Below are 17268 nucleotides of genomic sequence, written 5' to 3'. Positions count from 1 at the left end.
TTTTGGGCCTGAGAGATGTAAAGGTGAGTCGCAAAATAACGGAGTATGGGCCGGGAAAAAAAAGAAAGAAAGAAAGAGGGAGTTAATAAAAGGGTTTTTTTAATCTCTAAAAAACACGTGGTTATTAATCTCGATTTTGAAACTAGTTTGAAATTTGTGTCGTTTAAACATGAGTTAATCCATTCAATAAAGTTTGACCACGATAATTTTTTTTAAAAAAAATTAATTAATATTATTTTATTTTAAAAAATAAAATAATTTCATTTTAAAATTGACTCAAATCTTGAACCAATCTAGTAACTATATAAAAAGTAATTTTGGGTTTTTCTTGTAGGTTTTTTTAAGAGTAAATTAAATAATAATCTACAATCAAATTGATGCATTAACCAAGAATTTAACATAATATTAGAATTCTTTTTTTTTTCTCCTAAACATGGTGGAAAATGTAGAGTTAACATAATATTAACCAAGAAAAAAAAGCCTTTCTCTTGTGAGCTCTAATAATTATAATTGGTAATAACTAAAAACCCTTTTTTTTTTCAAAAAACAGCACCATATAAGAGTTATATATCTCGCATTAATTATTAATTAAATGTCGCGTTCATGTTCTCGTGCTTGACGTTCCATTTGTAAATTTCATCGAGCTTCGGGATGGATATTGATGGAGAATAGGAGATGGTTTCATTTTTTGGCTAGACCAGTTGTGTTGTGATTTTATTTTGGAGTCTAAGGTGGAGAATATTCATGGTATCACTTTTCGGACATAAATTTTTATTTTTAATTTTATTTTTCATTGGCTTTGTTGAAAAATCAAACTTCATAATATTTTATTTTTTAATATTAAATATTTTTTAATATTAAAAATATATTAAAATAATTTTAATATTATATTAAAATATATTAAGCATATTAAATTATTTTTTAAAATAATTTTCATTGGCTTTGATCTTTTTTTCTGGATATTTTATTTTTTAATATTAAATATTTTTTCAGCTTCACACTTCAATATTTAATTTGTTTGAGAATTGAGTTTCGTAATTTTTTATATCTTTTCTTTTATAAGGTTATCACGTTCGTATGATCTGACTCGCGAGGTTTGATAATCTTATCTAGGTTTGTTGGTGTTCTAATTTTTGGGGGTTCTTTTTGTTGATTAATTTTTTATTTTTTTGATTTCGTCCTTTTACATTTAAATGTTGGGAACTGGACATTATTGTTTTTTTAATTTTTTTCTATGAGATTATTTCAACTGTTATGCTAAAATATGTTGTTTTTTTAATTTTATTTTTCAACTCTATTCTTTAGAAGTGAATTATCTTGGAATTGAGTTTTGTTATTTTTTTTTTTAGGGAGTATTCTTTTTACATATTATTGTGATCACTTTTCTTTTTAAAACTCAGTTCATTTATTGTTGTTAATTTTTTATGATATAATTAAATAAAATCATCACAATGGACCCATTTAGGTCCAGTATCTAAGTCTTGAATTTTTTTTAAAAAAAAAACACTCACTAATAGCGCTTCAACATTATTCTCCTACATTAAAAAAAGTAATAAAATCAGTTCATCCCACGGCGAATCAAGGAACACCTATATATATATATATATATATATATATATATATATATATAAACCTGAAACAGGTCAAGCATCTGAGAAGTTGGGGTCCCAAAGTTAGTTCACCAACCCAGATTGGAGGCTTTATTGCTAGTGTAGTGGTGGCTAGCCTGAACTATTTCAATTCTGAAGCCCCTTTCTGGGATAAAATTAATATACTTGGACAGCCTCTGAAACTGTGTTCCTGCCATCCATGGCATCCTTGCCCTTCCATTGGCAAACTCCTCGATCTGAAGCCATTTTTCCTTTCTGGGATAAAATTAATATACTAGGACAGCCTCTGAAACTGTGTTCCTGCCATCCATGGCATCCTTGCCCTTCCATGGGCAAACTCCTCGATCTGAAGCCATTTTTCCTTTCTCGAGGACCAGCGCAGGAAAGGTAGAGTTTCCTTAATCATGTAAAGTCCCACCATGAACAGTAGCATCCAGCTAGTGAATGTCTACACATTACTCTTTTGGAAAACAAGAAAATCAAATTACCATTCTTGTTCCAACAAAATTTTGGAAGTCCTCGCTACTTTTCTATGACTGGAATGCCATGGCAATCTTGTCACGATCGAAAACTGATCGTGTTCCTCATCCCTGGCACACATAGCCTAGTCAAGTGTCAATTGTTGTTTATGTTGGTTTTTATGTTTTAAAAGTATTTAAAAAAAAAATTATTTTAAATTAATATTTTTTTATGTTTTTAAATTATTTTAAAGTACTGATATTAAAAATAATTTTTAAAAAATAAAAAATATATTATTTTAATATATTTTAAAATAAAAAGTATTTTAAAAGACAAATATTACCACATTTTCAAACACCCCATGAAAGATTTTTTTTCCTAACTTGTCTCATATGGTACATAATAAATTAAGAGTTTAATTTTACAAAAAAATAACACATCAAATTTTTTAAAAATAGTTAGCATAACTCAAAAAATATTTAAAGAAATATTATAGTTATTAGATTACATTAATAAAATTACGCAATTTATATAAGTTATGTTGTTACCAATGTAATTAAAAAAAAATTATAAAAATTGAGATGGTAAAAACATCATACCCATTTAAATTTTTTGATGCTACATGGTTTTTAAAACTCCAATAAAAAAACCTATATTATTTTCAAAATATCTTTTAAACTTGTGTTATTTTCTCGAATATTTCTTGTAATAGTTAAAAAAATCAATAAATTAATTAAAGATAAATTTCCATGACTGGTTTTTGAGAGTAAGTGTTACATGGATCAGCTAAAAGCTACTAGATTATTGATATTTTATTCCAAGTGATTAAATTAAACATGCCATTGAATTTTTTTTCTTCTTCTTGACCGATTCATGATTGAGTGTGTGGATCATAGAACTAGGTTATAGACTCATAGAAAACATTGCTTCAAAAGATCATCAAACTAGTGCATGATGATCTTTGAATTTCTTTTACATCCTAACCAGAGTTGACTTGAAGGAAACCATGTAAATTGGAAGCATATTGTATAAATTAACTCAGCGCATCTCTCTATGTTTTAGACCTATATCCATGCGGTCATCTAGTCATTAATCATGACTATACTATTCCCATATCATAATATAATATAATATGATCCCCCCCACTAAGTACCATAATGAGCAAACGTTACTTTCTCCCAAAACAATCTCAAATCCCTAAACACAGCTCACAATTTGGCAACCACCGAGACGCATTTCTTTTTTTATTTATTTCCTTCACATTTATTGGTTTTTTATATCAATTTTTATGTATTAAAGTCGAGGTTTTTCTGAATCCATCTTCAAATTTCAAATAAATCATTTATTTTTGAATCTATACATTCATATATAAAACTATAACCACTCATGCCCCTCCGCAGACATTAAAATTGAATTTGTATTGATAAAAATGTTTTTGATTAAAAAGATGAAAATATAAATTGGGTTAAAAAACAGTATTGAAATTATTTTTTATTTTTTAAAAAATAATATATAAAAAGGCATGTCCTTTATTCATTATTCTCGTTCTTTATATTTCATGACAGCAAGAAACAGTTTGTGCGTATTTAAAACACAAAGCAAGCCTAATCATCTGCACATAAAAATTCTTATGTAAACAAAAAGAAAAAAAAAAATTAAATAGAACACACAGTGCGGCACTACATTAGTGCCGCACTGTAGGTGGCCATAAAATAGAAGATTCTCATTCTTCTCTTTACCAGCTTTCAAAACACAAAAAGGAAAAAAAATTAACATATTTTTAAACTCCCACCAATCTCTCTTAAGATTTTGTTGGATAGTGAGTGAGTGAGTGAGTTCAATTATATTGAAACAGATAGTAGTTGTTGAAAAAGACATGACTATATATCACGTCCCACCCATTTAATGTTGTCATGGGTTCATTTGGTGATAAGAGTAGTGGCTAATGAGAAGAGAGGGAAAGGAACGAGAAAATGTTGTGTAGAAAAAATTTGAGTTGTAAGGATACAGGATCTGTGCCTGTGTACCTTAATGTTTATGATCTGACACCAATTAATGGATATGCTTATTGGCTTGGACTCGGAGTTTATCATTCTGGGGTTCAAGGTTAGTGCTACATGGAAGAGTACTAGTGTTGGCATCTTCTTTTGAATCTTTGTCAAGTTGCATACCTTTCAAGCTTTTCTATTATTGAATATGATACATTGCTAGTTGGATCTGTTGTTATGTTTTAATTTAGATCGTTTACAGTGTTGGTGCATTGAATCTTCAAGGAAAAGCGGTGTTCTTTGAAGTTCAACCTTTGAGTGTTAATTTGTAGCTTTAGAACAGGTTGCTTGGTTAATGAGAATCTGCAAGAATTTTTGAATTTAGAAATTTGGGTTTTCTTTTCTGAGATCCATGGAAACAAGACACTTGGTAAAGTTTAGGCACAGTGAGGTTCTTTTCTTTAGGAAATGTTTAAAGATTCCTTCTTTCATCTCCACGGCTCTTATCAAAGGCTGAATACTTTTTTCATTGTTCTTAATTTTTTTCCCTTTAATGTTTTCAATCTGTTTATATGAAAAGTACAATATTAGTGAGATTAAAACGGGGAACATATTATGCTGCAGTTCATGGTATTGAGTATGCTTTTGGGGCTCATGAGTATCCAACAACTGGAATTTTTGAAGCAGAACCAAAACAGTGTGATGGGTTTACGTTTAGAAAGACAATTTTGATTGGAAAAACAGATTTGGGTCCTGAAGAAGTGAGAGCAATGATGGAGGAGCTAGCAGAGGTATATGGAGGGAATGCTTATAATTTGATAACCAAGAACTGCAACCATTTCTGCAACGATGCTTGTCTTAGACTTACTGGCAATCCCATCCCAAGCTGGGTTAATCGGCTTGCTCGAATTGGTAAGAATTAAACCTCATCAATTCTGTTTATGAGTTGTTCAATTGAGTATTACAGTTATAAATTGTGAAGTAGAGTGCTAACTTTCAACAATTTACATGGATGATTTGGTTCTTGAATGAACAGATGAAGTGATTATGTTGATACGAGACTATAATGGCCATTTTAGTAGGTGAAAAGTAGATAAATGTGAGTCCACCACAAAACTCAGTTTCTTCAAAATAATGAAGAATTGTGAATGAATTCTCAAAAATGCATTAAAGTTCGTCATAATATTTGGTTCCTTTTTCATAACAAATCCGATAATCTCCTCTAATTCAAACCCTATTGAATTGTACACGGGTAAAAACTAGTCAAAATCCAATCCAGGATGAAAAAAGCAGTCAGTTTTTAAGCAGTTCTCTATGTGGAGTGAAATTCTGCATTTGTTGTAGTAATAAAGCATTAGATATTTGTCAAGTCGTGCTATGCTTGGCTAGTGCTGTTGTCTAGTATCTAACTTGCGATGGTTCTTATTCCTGATCTTTTGCAGGCTTTCTATGCAATTGTGTTCTTCCTGCAAATCTAAATTCAACTAGAGTTCAGCATCATAAAATTGAAGATAAGGCTTGTGAAGGAGAGAAGAAAAAATTGACAAGTGAGTCCAACAGATTCACACCTTCTAATTCTTCATCATCTTCGTCATCATCACCTGTAGTTCGCGGTAGAAGTAGAAGCAGGCGTGCTCTTCCACCATCTTCACCCTTGATTCTCCGTTCTTCATCTCCTTGATGATCTTAAAGAACTGAATTTTTTATTTCTTGAAATTGTTCAAAGAAAACGAGGGGAAGCAAAATCCTTAAATTATAGTTTTATTTTTTTCTTTTTCATCATTCTTTTCTTGGTTTTTTTGTGGTGCTAACATATTGTTGAAGGGATTATGCAGGCATGCAGCGCATAAATGTAAATGTGTATGCTTTCAACTTTTTTGGCAAGTGATGTTATGTCTCTGCACTATTGCCCAAATCAACCTGTAGTATCGCCTGAGATATGAAATGAATCAAGAGGTTTTGCTTGGTGCACATTTTCACGTTGGTAATTCTTGTGTTTCACCTGGACTCATTTTTTCATATAACTAGTGAACTATATTGAACATGCAAGTTTCTGAGAAAATACTGTGGCTAGGGCTTCTTTTAGCTGAAAACATAACTGAGCAAGTGGTCATCTTTGGAAAGCATGTGGACAAAGATATGATTCCATTCGGTGAAAAGACTAAAAGGATGTCTAGAGTGAGAAAGCAAAAGTCATATCTTGTGCTAATGTTAAAGCATCTCGTGAAATTTTGCAGTTCTTGATTGGTAAAGGGCCTTGAAATGAGAGGCACAAATACTTGCTTTGTCAAAGTGAAATTCAACATGCAAGACAGTGAATCTTGGACTTTCAAGCCTTGAAAATTAAGAAAAGTTGAATGCAGCGTACATTTGCTTTATTCCTTGCTCTTGCTCCCATGGAATACAATGCGGGGTGCCATCCTGCACTATTCAGTTTGGTGAAACCTCTTCTGATTCCATGACATAAAGAAGGGTATCCCATGTCGTTTTCCAATCGAGGGCTATGGCTATCAATTGTGTAGCTCAAAATGTTCCTTCTTCCTGCAAAGGCTGTTCAATCCTTTTTCGCAGCATGAAAAAATCTGTGTGTCTAAACATATTTGCTTGTGTCCATTCATATGGAAACTCAAGAGCCAGGACTGCAGATTTCTTTATCACAGACGAACTTGAGGAAATTGCTTGGTCAGCTTCCCATCTAAATACTTCATCTCAAACTCCACACTTCTGCGGGGTGGCAAGGTCTTAACAGTCATCTCCAATTTTTCATTTTTTTAAACAACACGAAGGTGTTAGATCAACTTAGTAGTCTTCTTCAATCTGACTGATGGAATGACAAATATATCCAACTCTTGCATCAACCACAACTTGAATGACCAAACTGTAGTTTCGTACTAACTTGAAAGTTCATGGCAGGGTTCCAGTTTTCCGAAAGAAAAGGGGGAAAGAAAAGGAGGAAGATAAAAGCACCGGCCTGTTTCCTTGAGCACTGTATTCAATCGTGTTGAAGAATACAACACTGTTAACCTTCACATTTAGCAAAACAGCACCTTTTTTCAGAACTTTTTTCAGAAACACGATATTTATTAAATATTATACTTCTAAAACATGATAATTAATTATTGATATCATGGTTAGGAAGACAATATCAATTAAACTGTAATTGTTATCCCTTTTTATCCTTGGTATTATTATTATTCCAGTTTCCACTCACCAACATACTCATTCCTATTTTTCCACACATACCTCCCTCGCCCGTCTTGAAAATTCTTCTTCCATGTCCCTTCATAGAAATCTCCACCCAGACTTAATGGTCTGGGGATACTTTCCAGAGGATATATCTTGTCTGAAAAGGAAAGTATACGAAGGAGGATGGTAAGGTATTCAAGAATTGCCCACATCTTTGCAATGGTCAGAGATCGAGGTTCAGGATAAGTGAAGGGGGAGGTTCAGTCCAGGCATCATCTAGACGAGATAGACAAGGAAAATCTTAAAATGGGCTTGAGGAAGGCTTTGCGAATTTTCATTGCAGCCGGAGCTGTGAAAGTGGGCACCTACCGCAGTGATGGCCGTAGAATATTAGCGAGAAGGATTTGAAAGAGTTCTTGGACACAATCACAATACCTAGAGGGCTGAGGTCAAGGGAAGAGAATCGAACCATATTATTTTTTGCGCATCATTTGGCTAGCTGTAGGATGGGAGCCACGGCGGAAGAAAGTGCAGATAAAACTATATGTGAAGTTGTCTTGACTCGGAAAAGCCACATTTACTTAGTGTATATTTATTTCTCGAAAAATAATTTTTGAGAAATAAATTTTTAAATTTTTTTATATTTATTTACTATTAAAAAAGTTGATCAACGAAAAATACTTTCTAAACAAAGAAAAATTTGATTTGGTTTCCAGAAAAGTGTTTTCCTGAAAAATTTAGACGGAAAATACTTTTTGGAAGTTGTGAAAAATTTAGAAATGTCATATTATTTATTGATTATATCAAATTTGGTCCTCAAACTTTTAATTGCTATATATATTTTGTTTTGAATATTTATTTTTCAATTTCATTTCTTAAAATTTAATTTTTATATTAACTTTGGTCCTCATTTTTATAATTGTTATTTGTTTTTTCCTTATCATTTTTTTATTGAAATTTTTTATCTATCAAATTTGATCCTCATTCTTTTGATTGTTATTTATTTTATTTGAAATAATTTATAAAATGTTAATTATTATTATTTTAATTTCTTCATCTTTTATTTTTTTTATTTTTAAGATTTGATCTCTATTAATTTGATTATTATTTATTTTATTTGAGATAATTTATGAAATTATATTTTTTTTCAATTTCATTCTCATTCAACTTTTTAATTTGTAAGATTTGTTCCTTATTATTTTAATAAACTTGAGAAAAATAAAAAAAATTAATAAGTTTTTTTTCAACTCATTTTCCATGACATAACCAAATACTGAAAAATATTTTCCAACTTATTTTTCATTACACTACCAAACATCAGAAAATAATTCACTTTCCCGAAATTCACTTTCCAAAAAAAAACTACTTTCCAGCAAACAAAACTACATATCACAATTTATAAACATGATAATTACTTTGTTGCATTTAAAAATAATAATATTTAATAAAAGCTATGCTTTCCTAGAAATAAACTATTTTACTAATGTTTTTTTCAAATTTGTTATTCTACCAAAATTCTTTAATTACTATGAATTTTTTTTTATTTTAAAAAAACCATTTACAAGCTATACATTGGGATGGTTACCTGGCTGATGGCACTCATAATTGATTCATGTGCTGAGCTATTGCAAGGAATCAACATAATAAAATTAAGCACTTCAGGGTCTAGTTGTTGTGGTCAATCGTGTGACTTGTTCCGCCCCCGTCCCGGGTTCGACCCTCTATGTGCACGCCTGTCACCCCCGCGGTGCCTTACCTGCTCCTGGGCTTGCAGGATGTCCAGTGGGCCGTTGGGAATAGTCGTGGTGCGCGTAAGCTGGCCCGGACACCCCACGTAAATCAAAAAAAAAAAATTAAGAAAGCAGCCGACTTTGGATGCTATTCAACATCACATGTAATGCCTGAATGAGATTACATTTTTATTTAATTTGAATATATTTTAAAAATATATTTATCATGAAAAAATATTAAATTAATATATTTTTAATGTTTTTTAATAATTTTAATGTACTAATATAAAAAATAAAAAAAAATCTAAATGAAATTATTTTAATATATTTTCAAATAAAAAATACTTTAAAAAAATATTATACATCACAGTACTAAACACACACCTAGTCAACCCAACCACGGAAAATCTACTCAAACTCAATGGAGAATTTTCTTGAATAGTATCTATCCTAGTGACAAGCAGAACTTGCATGGACAACGATAAAGTAAACAACACTTTCTAAGTGTGTGTTTGGGATAGAGATGTGGTAAAATATAATCAGGTTTTTTTTTGGAGGTACAACCTTCTTAAAGCACAAAACACACCTCACTAAAAGCAAAAAACACATGCTTTTTATTGCTTTTTTATGGATCCCTCCATAAAAAACCCAATCATACCTCTATTCCAAACACACCCTGAGAAATTTGAGCGTAAAATACACGTTTGGTTTGGTGGAGAACAGGATTAAAATAAACCAAGTAACAAGGGAAGTTACAAATACAGGGGAGTTCAATTGGTGTAGTTTCAATAATCCTGCAAACAAATCAATCACACATCTTATTAAACAGCAAAGAGAAAGAGAGGGAGAAAATAGAGAACAGGCATGGGATCAAAAATAATACATTTCCCAAATGGCGGGGAAAAGAAAATGGATTTCACCGCTACCTGCTCAAATAACAACAACAATGGTTTACAGCTGAGAACCAAGTAACCAAAAGCATTGGGTTTTAGGTCCTTTTGGCTCGCATCCATTCTACAAAATTGTCCAGGATCAGGGGCCATGCAAGCTCCGGATCATAATTACTGAAGTCTGGAAAACTTATCTGTTAAAAGATTTGAAACTGTCAATGGAGTGGGAACATGATAACAAGCCGAAACATCTACAGGACAGTGGCAACTAAGCAAGCGCAGAGACATCGGTATCGTATAATGAAGGATCAACAGAGAATTTAAGCCAATGCCGAAATAAATTTATTCTCTCCAGTTTTTCTTCTGCTTTACCTTGTGAAGGGAACTGCACTGTTAAGGTGCCTAAACATGTATGGATACGCACTACAAAAATACAAAATACCATGAAAAGGATGGAAGGTGCATGGAGCACACCACTAGGTCTATAACTAGTCAAATAAATGTAAGGAAATCAAGAGATTTCGAGTTATCTGGTGAAGAATAGGAAGTACCTCGTTGCAAAAACGGTAAAATCCCATCCACTGATCCATGTTTATGACCTTATAATCACTCTGAATCTGCACTCACAGTGAAAGCACAGTTCATCAGGGGCAGCAACAACTACCAAAGAATAAAAATACATGAACATAAAACAATGGGGCATTTCCTCTCAAATTCAGCTAATAAAGTTGCCTGGATCCCCTAGCACATCAAACTTCAAAAAAAAAAGAAAAAAAAAGGAAGCTAATAGACCAGAGAGAAGAAGCATAAATTTGTCGATCAAACGCAAAAAAACATAAAAAAAAAGGGTGCTGCCAAATTCACTACAAAATTTGTTATTCCCAATATTTACTTTTTAAAATGACCGTTGTAACCTCTTCATATCAACATTAGTGAAGGTAAGTTGGAACATGATAAAATTAAAGAGGAGGGTACTTTAGTTATTTTGAAAATCAATTAGCGGGAATAACAAAATTGTTAGTGAATCTAGCAGCACCAAAATAAAAAATGACCCTTGACATTGTCTATCAAGAACTAGAATACAAACATTAGCAAATTTCAGAAAACACAAATGAAAAATGTGGCCAACTGACCTTTAGATACTCAATGAAGTAATCAACCTGGGCTTGGAAATGGGATCCTAAAACAAGATCCAACAATTGGCAGATGCTCTCTATGTCTATACTCTTTTGTTTCTCCTCTGAACCGGAAAAAAAGGGTGAGAGCAGCATAAATAAGGAGAGAAACTGAGAAAGATAATGTTTCCGCATGTGAGAACACTCCACTGTGAACTCATAATACCTGTTAGGCAATACCGGAATGCATAGTTATAGAAATCCACAAAGTTTGATGGCCTCTTAACCTTTTAGATATGAGAATAAAAGATCAGTAGATTCTCAACCTTCTTTAGATCAGTTCCTTTCATCAAGTAAAGGTCATACCTCTTTCTCTAGATCCGGGAGCGCCTTTTTTAATTTATTTAGAGTATCAGCCCTCAGTGATTTGAGGCCCTGTCGCCACTCCTCCTATGAATAACAAGACATTCTAGTGAGAGAGAGAAGAATGAGAAAAGCGAGTGATATTACTAATTATGTAATATTAAGAGAGAGAGAGAGAGTGATGACTGTTTTGGGTATACGGTGATCAACATGAAGAAGGAACAAGGAGATGGAAACAAATACTCAAGAGCTTAAGATATATCCCAGCACGTATTTGTATGTATAAGAGAGTGATGACAGTTTTGGGTATATGGTGATCAACATGAAGAGGAACGAGGAGATGGAAACAAATACTCAAGAGCATAAGATATATCCCAGCACGTATTTGTATGTATAAGAGAGTGATGACAGTTTTGGGTATATGGTGATCAACATGAAGAAGGAACAACGAGACGAAAACAAATACTTAAGAGCTTAAGATATATCCCAACGCATATTTGTATGTATAACTTCTAGATCGTACAACAAATCATGCATGCACAAATGGAAAACGACAAGCCACAAAGCACAGATAAGCATCCACGGAGATAGAGAATACATCAGGACAAGGTAATTTTAATGAGTGAACAGCGTTGGTATCTACTTATGTCTGTGCGTGTATAAAAGCATATATAGTAAGTATTGAATATTAGCACCATGCAATCTTTATATGTTTTGAGTAAACACTGTTGCAAACAAAATCAAATTCTGAAGAAACTCTCGCTTCATAGAATAACAAGTCAGAAAACTATCCAAGCATCTCCTTGAAACCTAAAATCAATTAAAAGGCTGCTAATAACAACTAATACATTTTATTATTGGATGGTGGAAAAAAATGGCAAGTCAAAATTGAAAATCAAAGATAAAAAGTAGATAACATATTCATCCAATAACATCAAAATTGAAACAAGAATAAAAGTGACTGATTTAGTTGAAATTGATGGGTATAGAAGACAGATGTTCCTTACCAGGGTAAAGTATCCCTGTTTTTCAGCTCTCATTTTCCTGGTATGTATAGTCCATCAGTTTCAACACATAATCTTAAGGTCAAAAGTTAAGCACGGTCTCTAATACCTTCCAGTCTAACTTACCAAGCTAGCATCAAGATTCTAACATCAGTATGATCCACCTCCATATCTGAACATAGAGTTTCAATTCCTTCTGGGCTGTTCAAATGACATATTTTTAACATTAGAAATGCAGTGACAAATCTTAAAATGATACACCTTAAATCATTCTTTGATATAGCAACTTAAGCAGAAACATGTACTCTACTTTATGAAAGCAAGAATACACACTGAATTATCATAATTTAGCATTCCTGTTACAATTCATCTTTTGCATGCAAGTTCTTATAAACTTCCAATTATTGGTAAACCCTCATGTTCTTGCTAAGGAAAGAAGCTTCCCTCACTGTTGTGATGGCAGTCCAACTTATTATCATTTATCACTTGAATTCACTAGTGGACAGAATCTACCCCTAGTACTTTTTAACCTACCATCGCGAGAAGGTATTAACTAAAAATCTAGCCTCCTGTAGGATAACAAAACTACAAGAGTTCATCAAGACTACTTTGAATACATATGGATCGTCTACATTTAGTTTCCGTTGGCTTTCCATTCATTCTGCAGAAGTTCCACGCAGGACTTCCTTCCATATCTTGAGTTTGATTCTGATTTATGCCTGCAATATTTTTTAACAGATTTTTTCCACGCTTTACCATTTTCTCATTGGATTCTCACTTTTAATGTTGAATCAAGGTTCACCAAACCCCTGTCAGGAAGGAGCTAAGTTTTCGGGAAAGACATGTTGACTACATTTCCAATATCAACAATGCATTACCTAATCAAAAAACATTCCCTAAGAATTTTTTAAAAAAGATTTCTAAGAAATCTGGAATTTTTCCTACCAATTGACATTGAAGCTCAGAGACACAGAAAGTTGAAGTTTGAAATATGAAGGCGAAGTGTTGCATGCAAATATCATCATCACAGGAAGTTCATTCATATGTAATTAAGTAACTTACAAACATATCATCTCCTTAACTTGAAAATCACCAGTCAGTAGCAATTTAAATTAACACAACTGACATTTTCAATTATTTCAATGATGAAAAGCTAATAAACACTTCAACAATCGAATGCCGTATTCCAAAGGAGAAAACTTACTCAATCATACCAGAAGACCTGTTTGCATATGAGTAAAATAGGTTATCGATTCGCTCCATTTCTTTTGAAGATGCTTTACTTGAGGCTAAAAGGACAAAAGTTTATCCAGTTACAACCTTAATGAAATGTTAACCCTAAAATAGCACTGAGATAAACTCAGAAAAAGAATAATGCTAACATTCCGTAAAAGCAACCTCAAACATGTTATTACATTGTATTCCTAGTTTTCATTTAGTCCAAGAATTCCATAGCTAAAAAGTGCACAACTTCTTTTCAGTGTCATACTCTTACAAATAGTTGTTCCTCGTTCCTGTTCACATTTAATTGCTATTCATATGGTCTTTAATGTACACAGAATTTCAAAATAATCTCAGTAGTAAAACCTTTTTAAAAAGTTGTAATATAAATAAGCAGAACAATATTGAGATTTTCTTCATGTAGAAGCCGAAGATTTTGAACCTTCAGCATAATATTGCCCTTGTTGTCTCAAAACTTTTACCCTCCTTTCATTTTAGGATGTCCCAAATTTTTGTTTACGAACTTTCTTCAACGTATAACATCTCTCACCTTTCCAACAGTTCCCTTATTTATTTATAATGAATCCATGATCAGAAGAAGCCACTAAGACACTTGATTTCAGACAATTTACTATGAATGTGTGAACTAGAGACGGCAACTATTTTTCCCATTGAGAATGGCAAAACCAAACAAGAACAAACAGAATTCAGTTTCTTGCAATAACCAAACATTTACGGTCTGAACATTGATTGACAAGCATCCAATCCAATATATCTTTCCCTACGAAGGAAGCAATAATTAACTTGATCGTGTAGTAGAAGTTAAGTCTTACGATTAAAGGTTTTTACTTCATACAAACACCAATCCATTACAGCTATTCTTTGGGCTAACCAACCAATATGTCTTACTTATTTATTCAATTATTTATTTAAATTTCACCTCTTGATCAACTTTATTTACTTAATTGCAACAATAAAATCATAATTAATTAATTAACTGCACACACTAATAAGTTCTCCATTTTTCTTTTTTCCAATCTAATCCAAACAAAACCCATTCAAAAAAAGCCAATAAATTTTCCAAAAAAAGAGTTTACTTCCGCACCAAAAAAATCAGAATTAAACCAATTCAACACATAAAAAATCAATTGAAAAATATTAGAAAAATAAATAAGAAATCAAAACTGAGTAAAAAATGAAAATTAAAAGAAAAACAGAGAGGAGATACAGGAGCGAAAAAGATCCGTAGCCGATGAAGTAATTGAAGCAGTGGTAGAATTGGATTGACCCGTCTTCTTCGATGCAGACCGACGCATCTTCAATTAATTTAAACCAAAAATATTAAATTTTATTTTTTAGAGAGAGAAAAGGACAATTCTAGAGAGAGAGAGAGAGAGGTAGAAAGATCTACTCTTCTCTCCTACAAGAATAAGAACAATAAATAGGAGAGGGAGAAACCTGAGGGAGGCAGTGAAAGGAAGCTTCTTCAGTGGCTTTTTCTCTCTAAAAGCTGCTGATGCCAAGCTCCACTTTCCAGACACAGGAAGAGAGTTTACAATGAGAGAGAGAGAGAGAGGGAGAATTAATTATATGTAATTATATATAGAAAATGTTTTTTTAAGGTTAATTAAATTTGATTGGTTATTTCAGTTTTGGTGTTTTAAGGTATCACAGGATGACAGCACGAGTAGGACAGACAGTGAGTGCTCTGCTTTACTTACCCCACCTGACTGAATCGATGAATGGATGTTTTTCACGTGTGACATTTAAGTTAATTACTTTCTTACATTTGTAAGAATAATACTAGTCATGTCACCCGCACGTCACCATGGTTTCAATAAAACTTTTTAGCAAAAAAATAAAAAATAAAGTTGTAACTTTTTTAAATTTATTTTTTAAAATAAATTTAATTATAAATCAAAAAATTTATAATAACTATTTGTGTCAATAAATACTAAAAATAAAGTGTTAATATATTTATTTAACTTATTTAGCTGCAGGTTGAGTAATTGTTTTTTTCAACACAATTAATGTGTAGATGTTATTAACATATTTTTTTATATTAAATAAAAAATATAATCATGAATTACAAAGTCAACGCTTATATATAATAAAATATTAAATGCATTAAAAAAATATATAAGATCTCAAGTTAATTTTTGATGTATTTAAAAAATTACAAAGTTGAAAGCTTGATTTCAACTATTATTGTTAGCCGCATGTGTGTCGAGCACTTGTCAATAATTTTTTTTTATATGCACAAAACCGAAAAATAACCCTATAACTAAGCAACAATAACAAAAAATCTCTTATGAAATTACAACCAAATACTTAAAGCCAAAGCTAGAAAAAAATTGAATGACAAGAATAATAAAGTAATTCAATTATTCATAAAATTATATATAAAAAGAACAAAAATATCCCTCGGGAGTAAATATCAATAACAAAAATTGTAAATAAAAACATCAATTGTTTAGAAAAGTATAATGCTTGGCTTTATTTGAATCCCAAGTCCCATCCATTTGGCTGTCGACGGAATGGGAGAAGCGAGACCGATTCTGCTGTCGAAATTCTACTTATTGTCGCCGAGGCAGATTGAGTTAATAAGTATCTTCCTCGGAGGGCTGTTGCTGTGTGCATGTAAATTAATCAAAACCTTTCCCTTCATTAGAGAACTGTTTCATGCTCAAAAGAAGAAGAAGAAAAGATCTTTCCCACTTCTCTTGTGAGACCCTACTTTTTGTTGAACGTCAGGAGAGGGGAGTGTGAATCCATCCTTCATGTTTTGCGTGATGATTTTTCTCGCTCAGCAGGTTTGGAGTAGCTGTCAACCTCTTCATGTTTTACCAGCTTTTCCTGTCTCTCGGTTTACAGGCCGGAATATTGTCTACAACCTGTTGCCCCGGGCAGTGATCTCTGGGGAAGCTTCTTGGGATATTTGAATTGTTAGCACATGCTGGCAACTCTGGAATTGGCGAAATGCAGCTGTCTTTGATCCCTCCTTTTCGCCTCCATCTAATCCTTTGGTGGTTTTCAAGTCTATATATGGCTGCTAATATTATGAGGTGCACGTCTTCTTTGATTAACTTGGAGCTAGCTCCAGTTGCCCAAGAAACAGGAGCTGTTGATATCGTGGAGTTTTCCTGCTAGAGGTGTTATTAAGGTTAACATGGATGGGTCTTTAATTTATGCTACTGATTTGGCTGCGGTTGGTGAGCTTATCCGAGATGATGCTGGTGTGAGGGTTGGTGGTTTTGCATTTAATATTCGCTGCCGTTCAGTCGTAATGGCGGAACTCTGAGGTATTTACACAGGCTTGATTTTAGCATGGGATGACTGGTTTCAAAACGTTGAGCTGGAAGTGGACTCTAAGATTGCAGTGGACATGATCAATGCCGACAATGAGCCAACGAGTCCTAACTCTCAATTAATTCATTCCATTATCTTTCTCTTGCAATGGCCTTGGCGGGTTCGTTTTCTCAGATGTGCGGATTGGTTAGCTAATTCTGCACAATTGCACATCCTCTTGAGCTGGGTGTTCATAATTTTCCAGAGGCTCTTTCTTATTATCTGACACTTGTGGGTGACAACTTCTCGGTTTATTCGTATGTAATTTCTAAGGTGCTTCCCTCTCGTTGATATTAAGGGAAAAAAAACACATTTTTCAAAGAAATTAAATAACAAAAAACCTTGCATCTATTG

The 17268-nt window shown here is 32.6% G+C and overlaps 2 protein-coding genes across 4 annotated transcripts; one reads left to right on the top strand and one right to left on the bottom strand.

The window, feature by feature from the left end:
* Positions 1-3766: 3766 nt before the first annotated feature.
* On the top strand, positions 3767-6045 carry LOC7493216 (deSI-like protein At4g17486). Its single transcript, XM_002304684.4, has 3 exons — positions 3767-4175; positions 4682-4969; positions 5500-6045. The coding sequence occupies exons 1-3, from the start codon at positions 4043-4045 to the stop codon at positions 5736-5738; spliced, it is 660 nt and encodes a 219-aa protein (XP_002304720.2). The 5' UTR covers positions 3767-4042; the 3' UTR covers positions 5739-6045.
* Positions 6046-9382: 3337 nt separating this feature from the next.
* Positions 9383-15188, bottom strand: LOC7478295 (uncharacterized). 3 transcript variants are annotated; one of them, XR_002981059.2, is made up of 11 exons: positions 15025-15188; positions 14795-14882; positions 13550-13634; positions 12472-12546; positions 12349-12385; positions 11345-11428; positions 11205-11265; positions 10997-11103; positions 10415-10480; positions 9900-10057; positions 9383-9767 (listed from the first exon to the last, which is right to left on the bottom strand). XR_002981059.2 is itself a non-coding variant. In XM_006385863.3 (10 exons), the coding sequence occupies exons 2-10, from the start codon at positions 14880-14882 to the stop codon at positions 9962-9964; spliced, it is 699 nt and encodes a 232-aa protein (XP_006385925.1). In that variant the 5' UTR covers positions 15025-15188; the 3' UTR covers positions 9899-9961. The 3 variants fall into 3 exon arrangements, 2 of the variants coding, with proteins under 2 accessions (XP_006385925.1, XP_024453840.1); XM_006385863.3 differs by lacking the exon at positions 9383-9767 and having other exon boundaries at positions 9899-10057; XM_024598072.2 differs by lacking the exons at positions 9383-9767; positions 9900-10057 and adding an exon at positions 10079-10286.
* Between the last annotated feature and the right edge of the window lie 2080 nt (positions 15189-17268).

This window comes from Populus trichocarpa, chromosome 3 (genome assembly GCF_000002775.5).
Source record: "Populus trichocarpa isolate Nisqually-1 chromosome 3, P.trichocarpa_v4.1, whole genome shotgun sequence".
In the NCBI taxonomy this organism is placed as follows: Eukaryota; Viridiplantae; Streptophyta; class Magnoliopsida; order Malpighiales; family Salicaceae; genus Populus; species Populus trichocarpa.
Note: the sequence above shows the minus strand (reverse complement) of the source record. Positions and strands in the feature narration are given on the sequence as shown.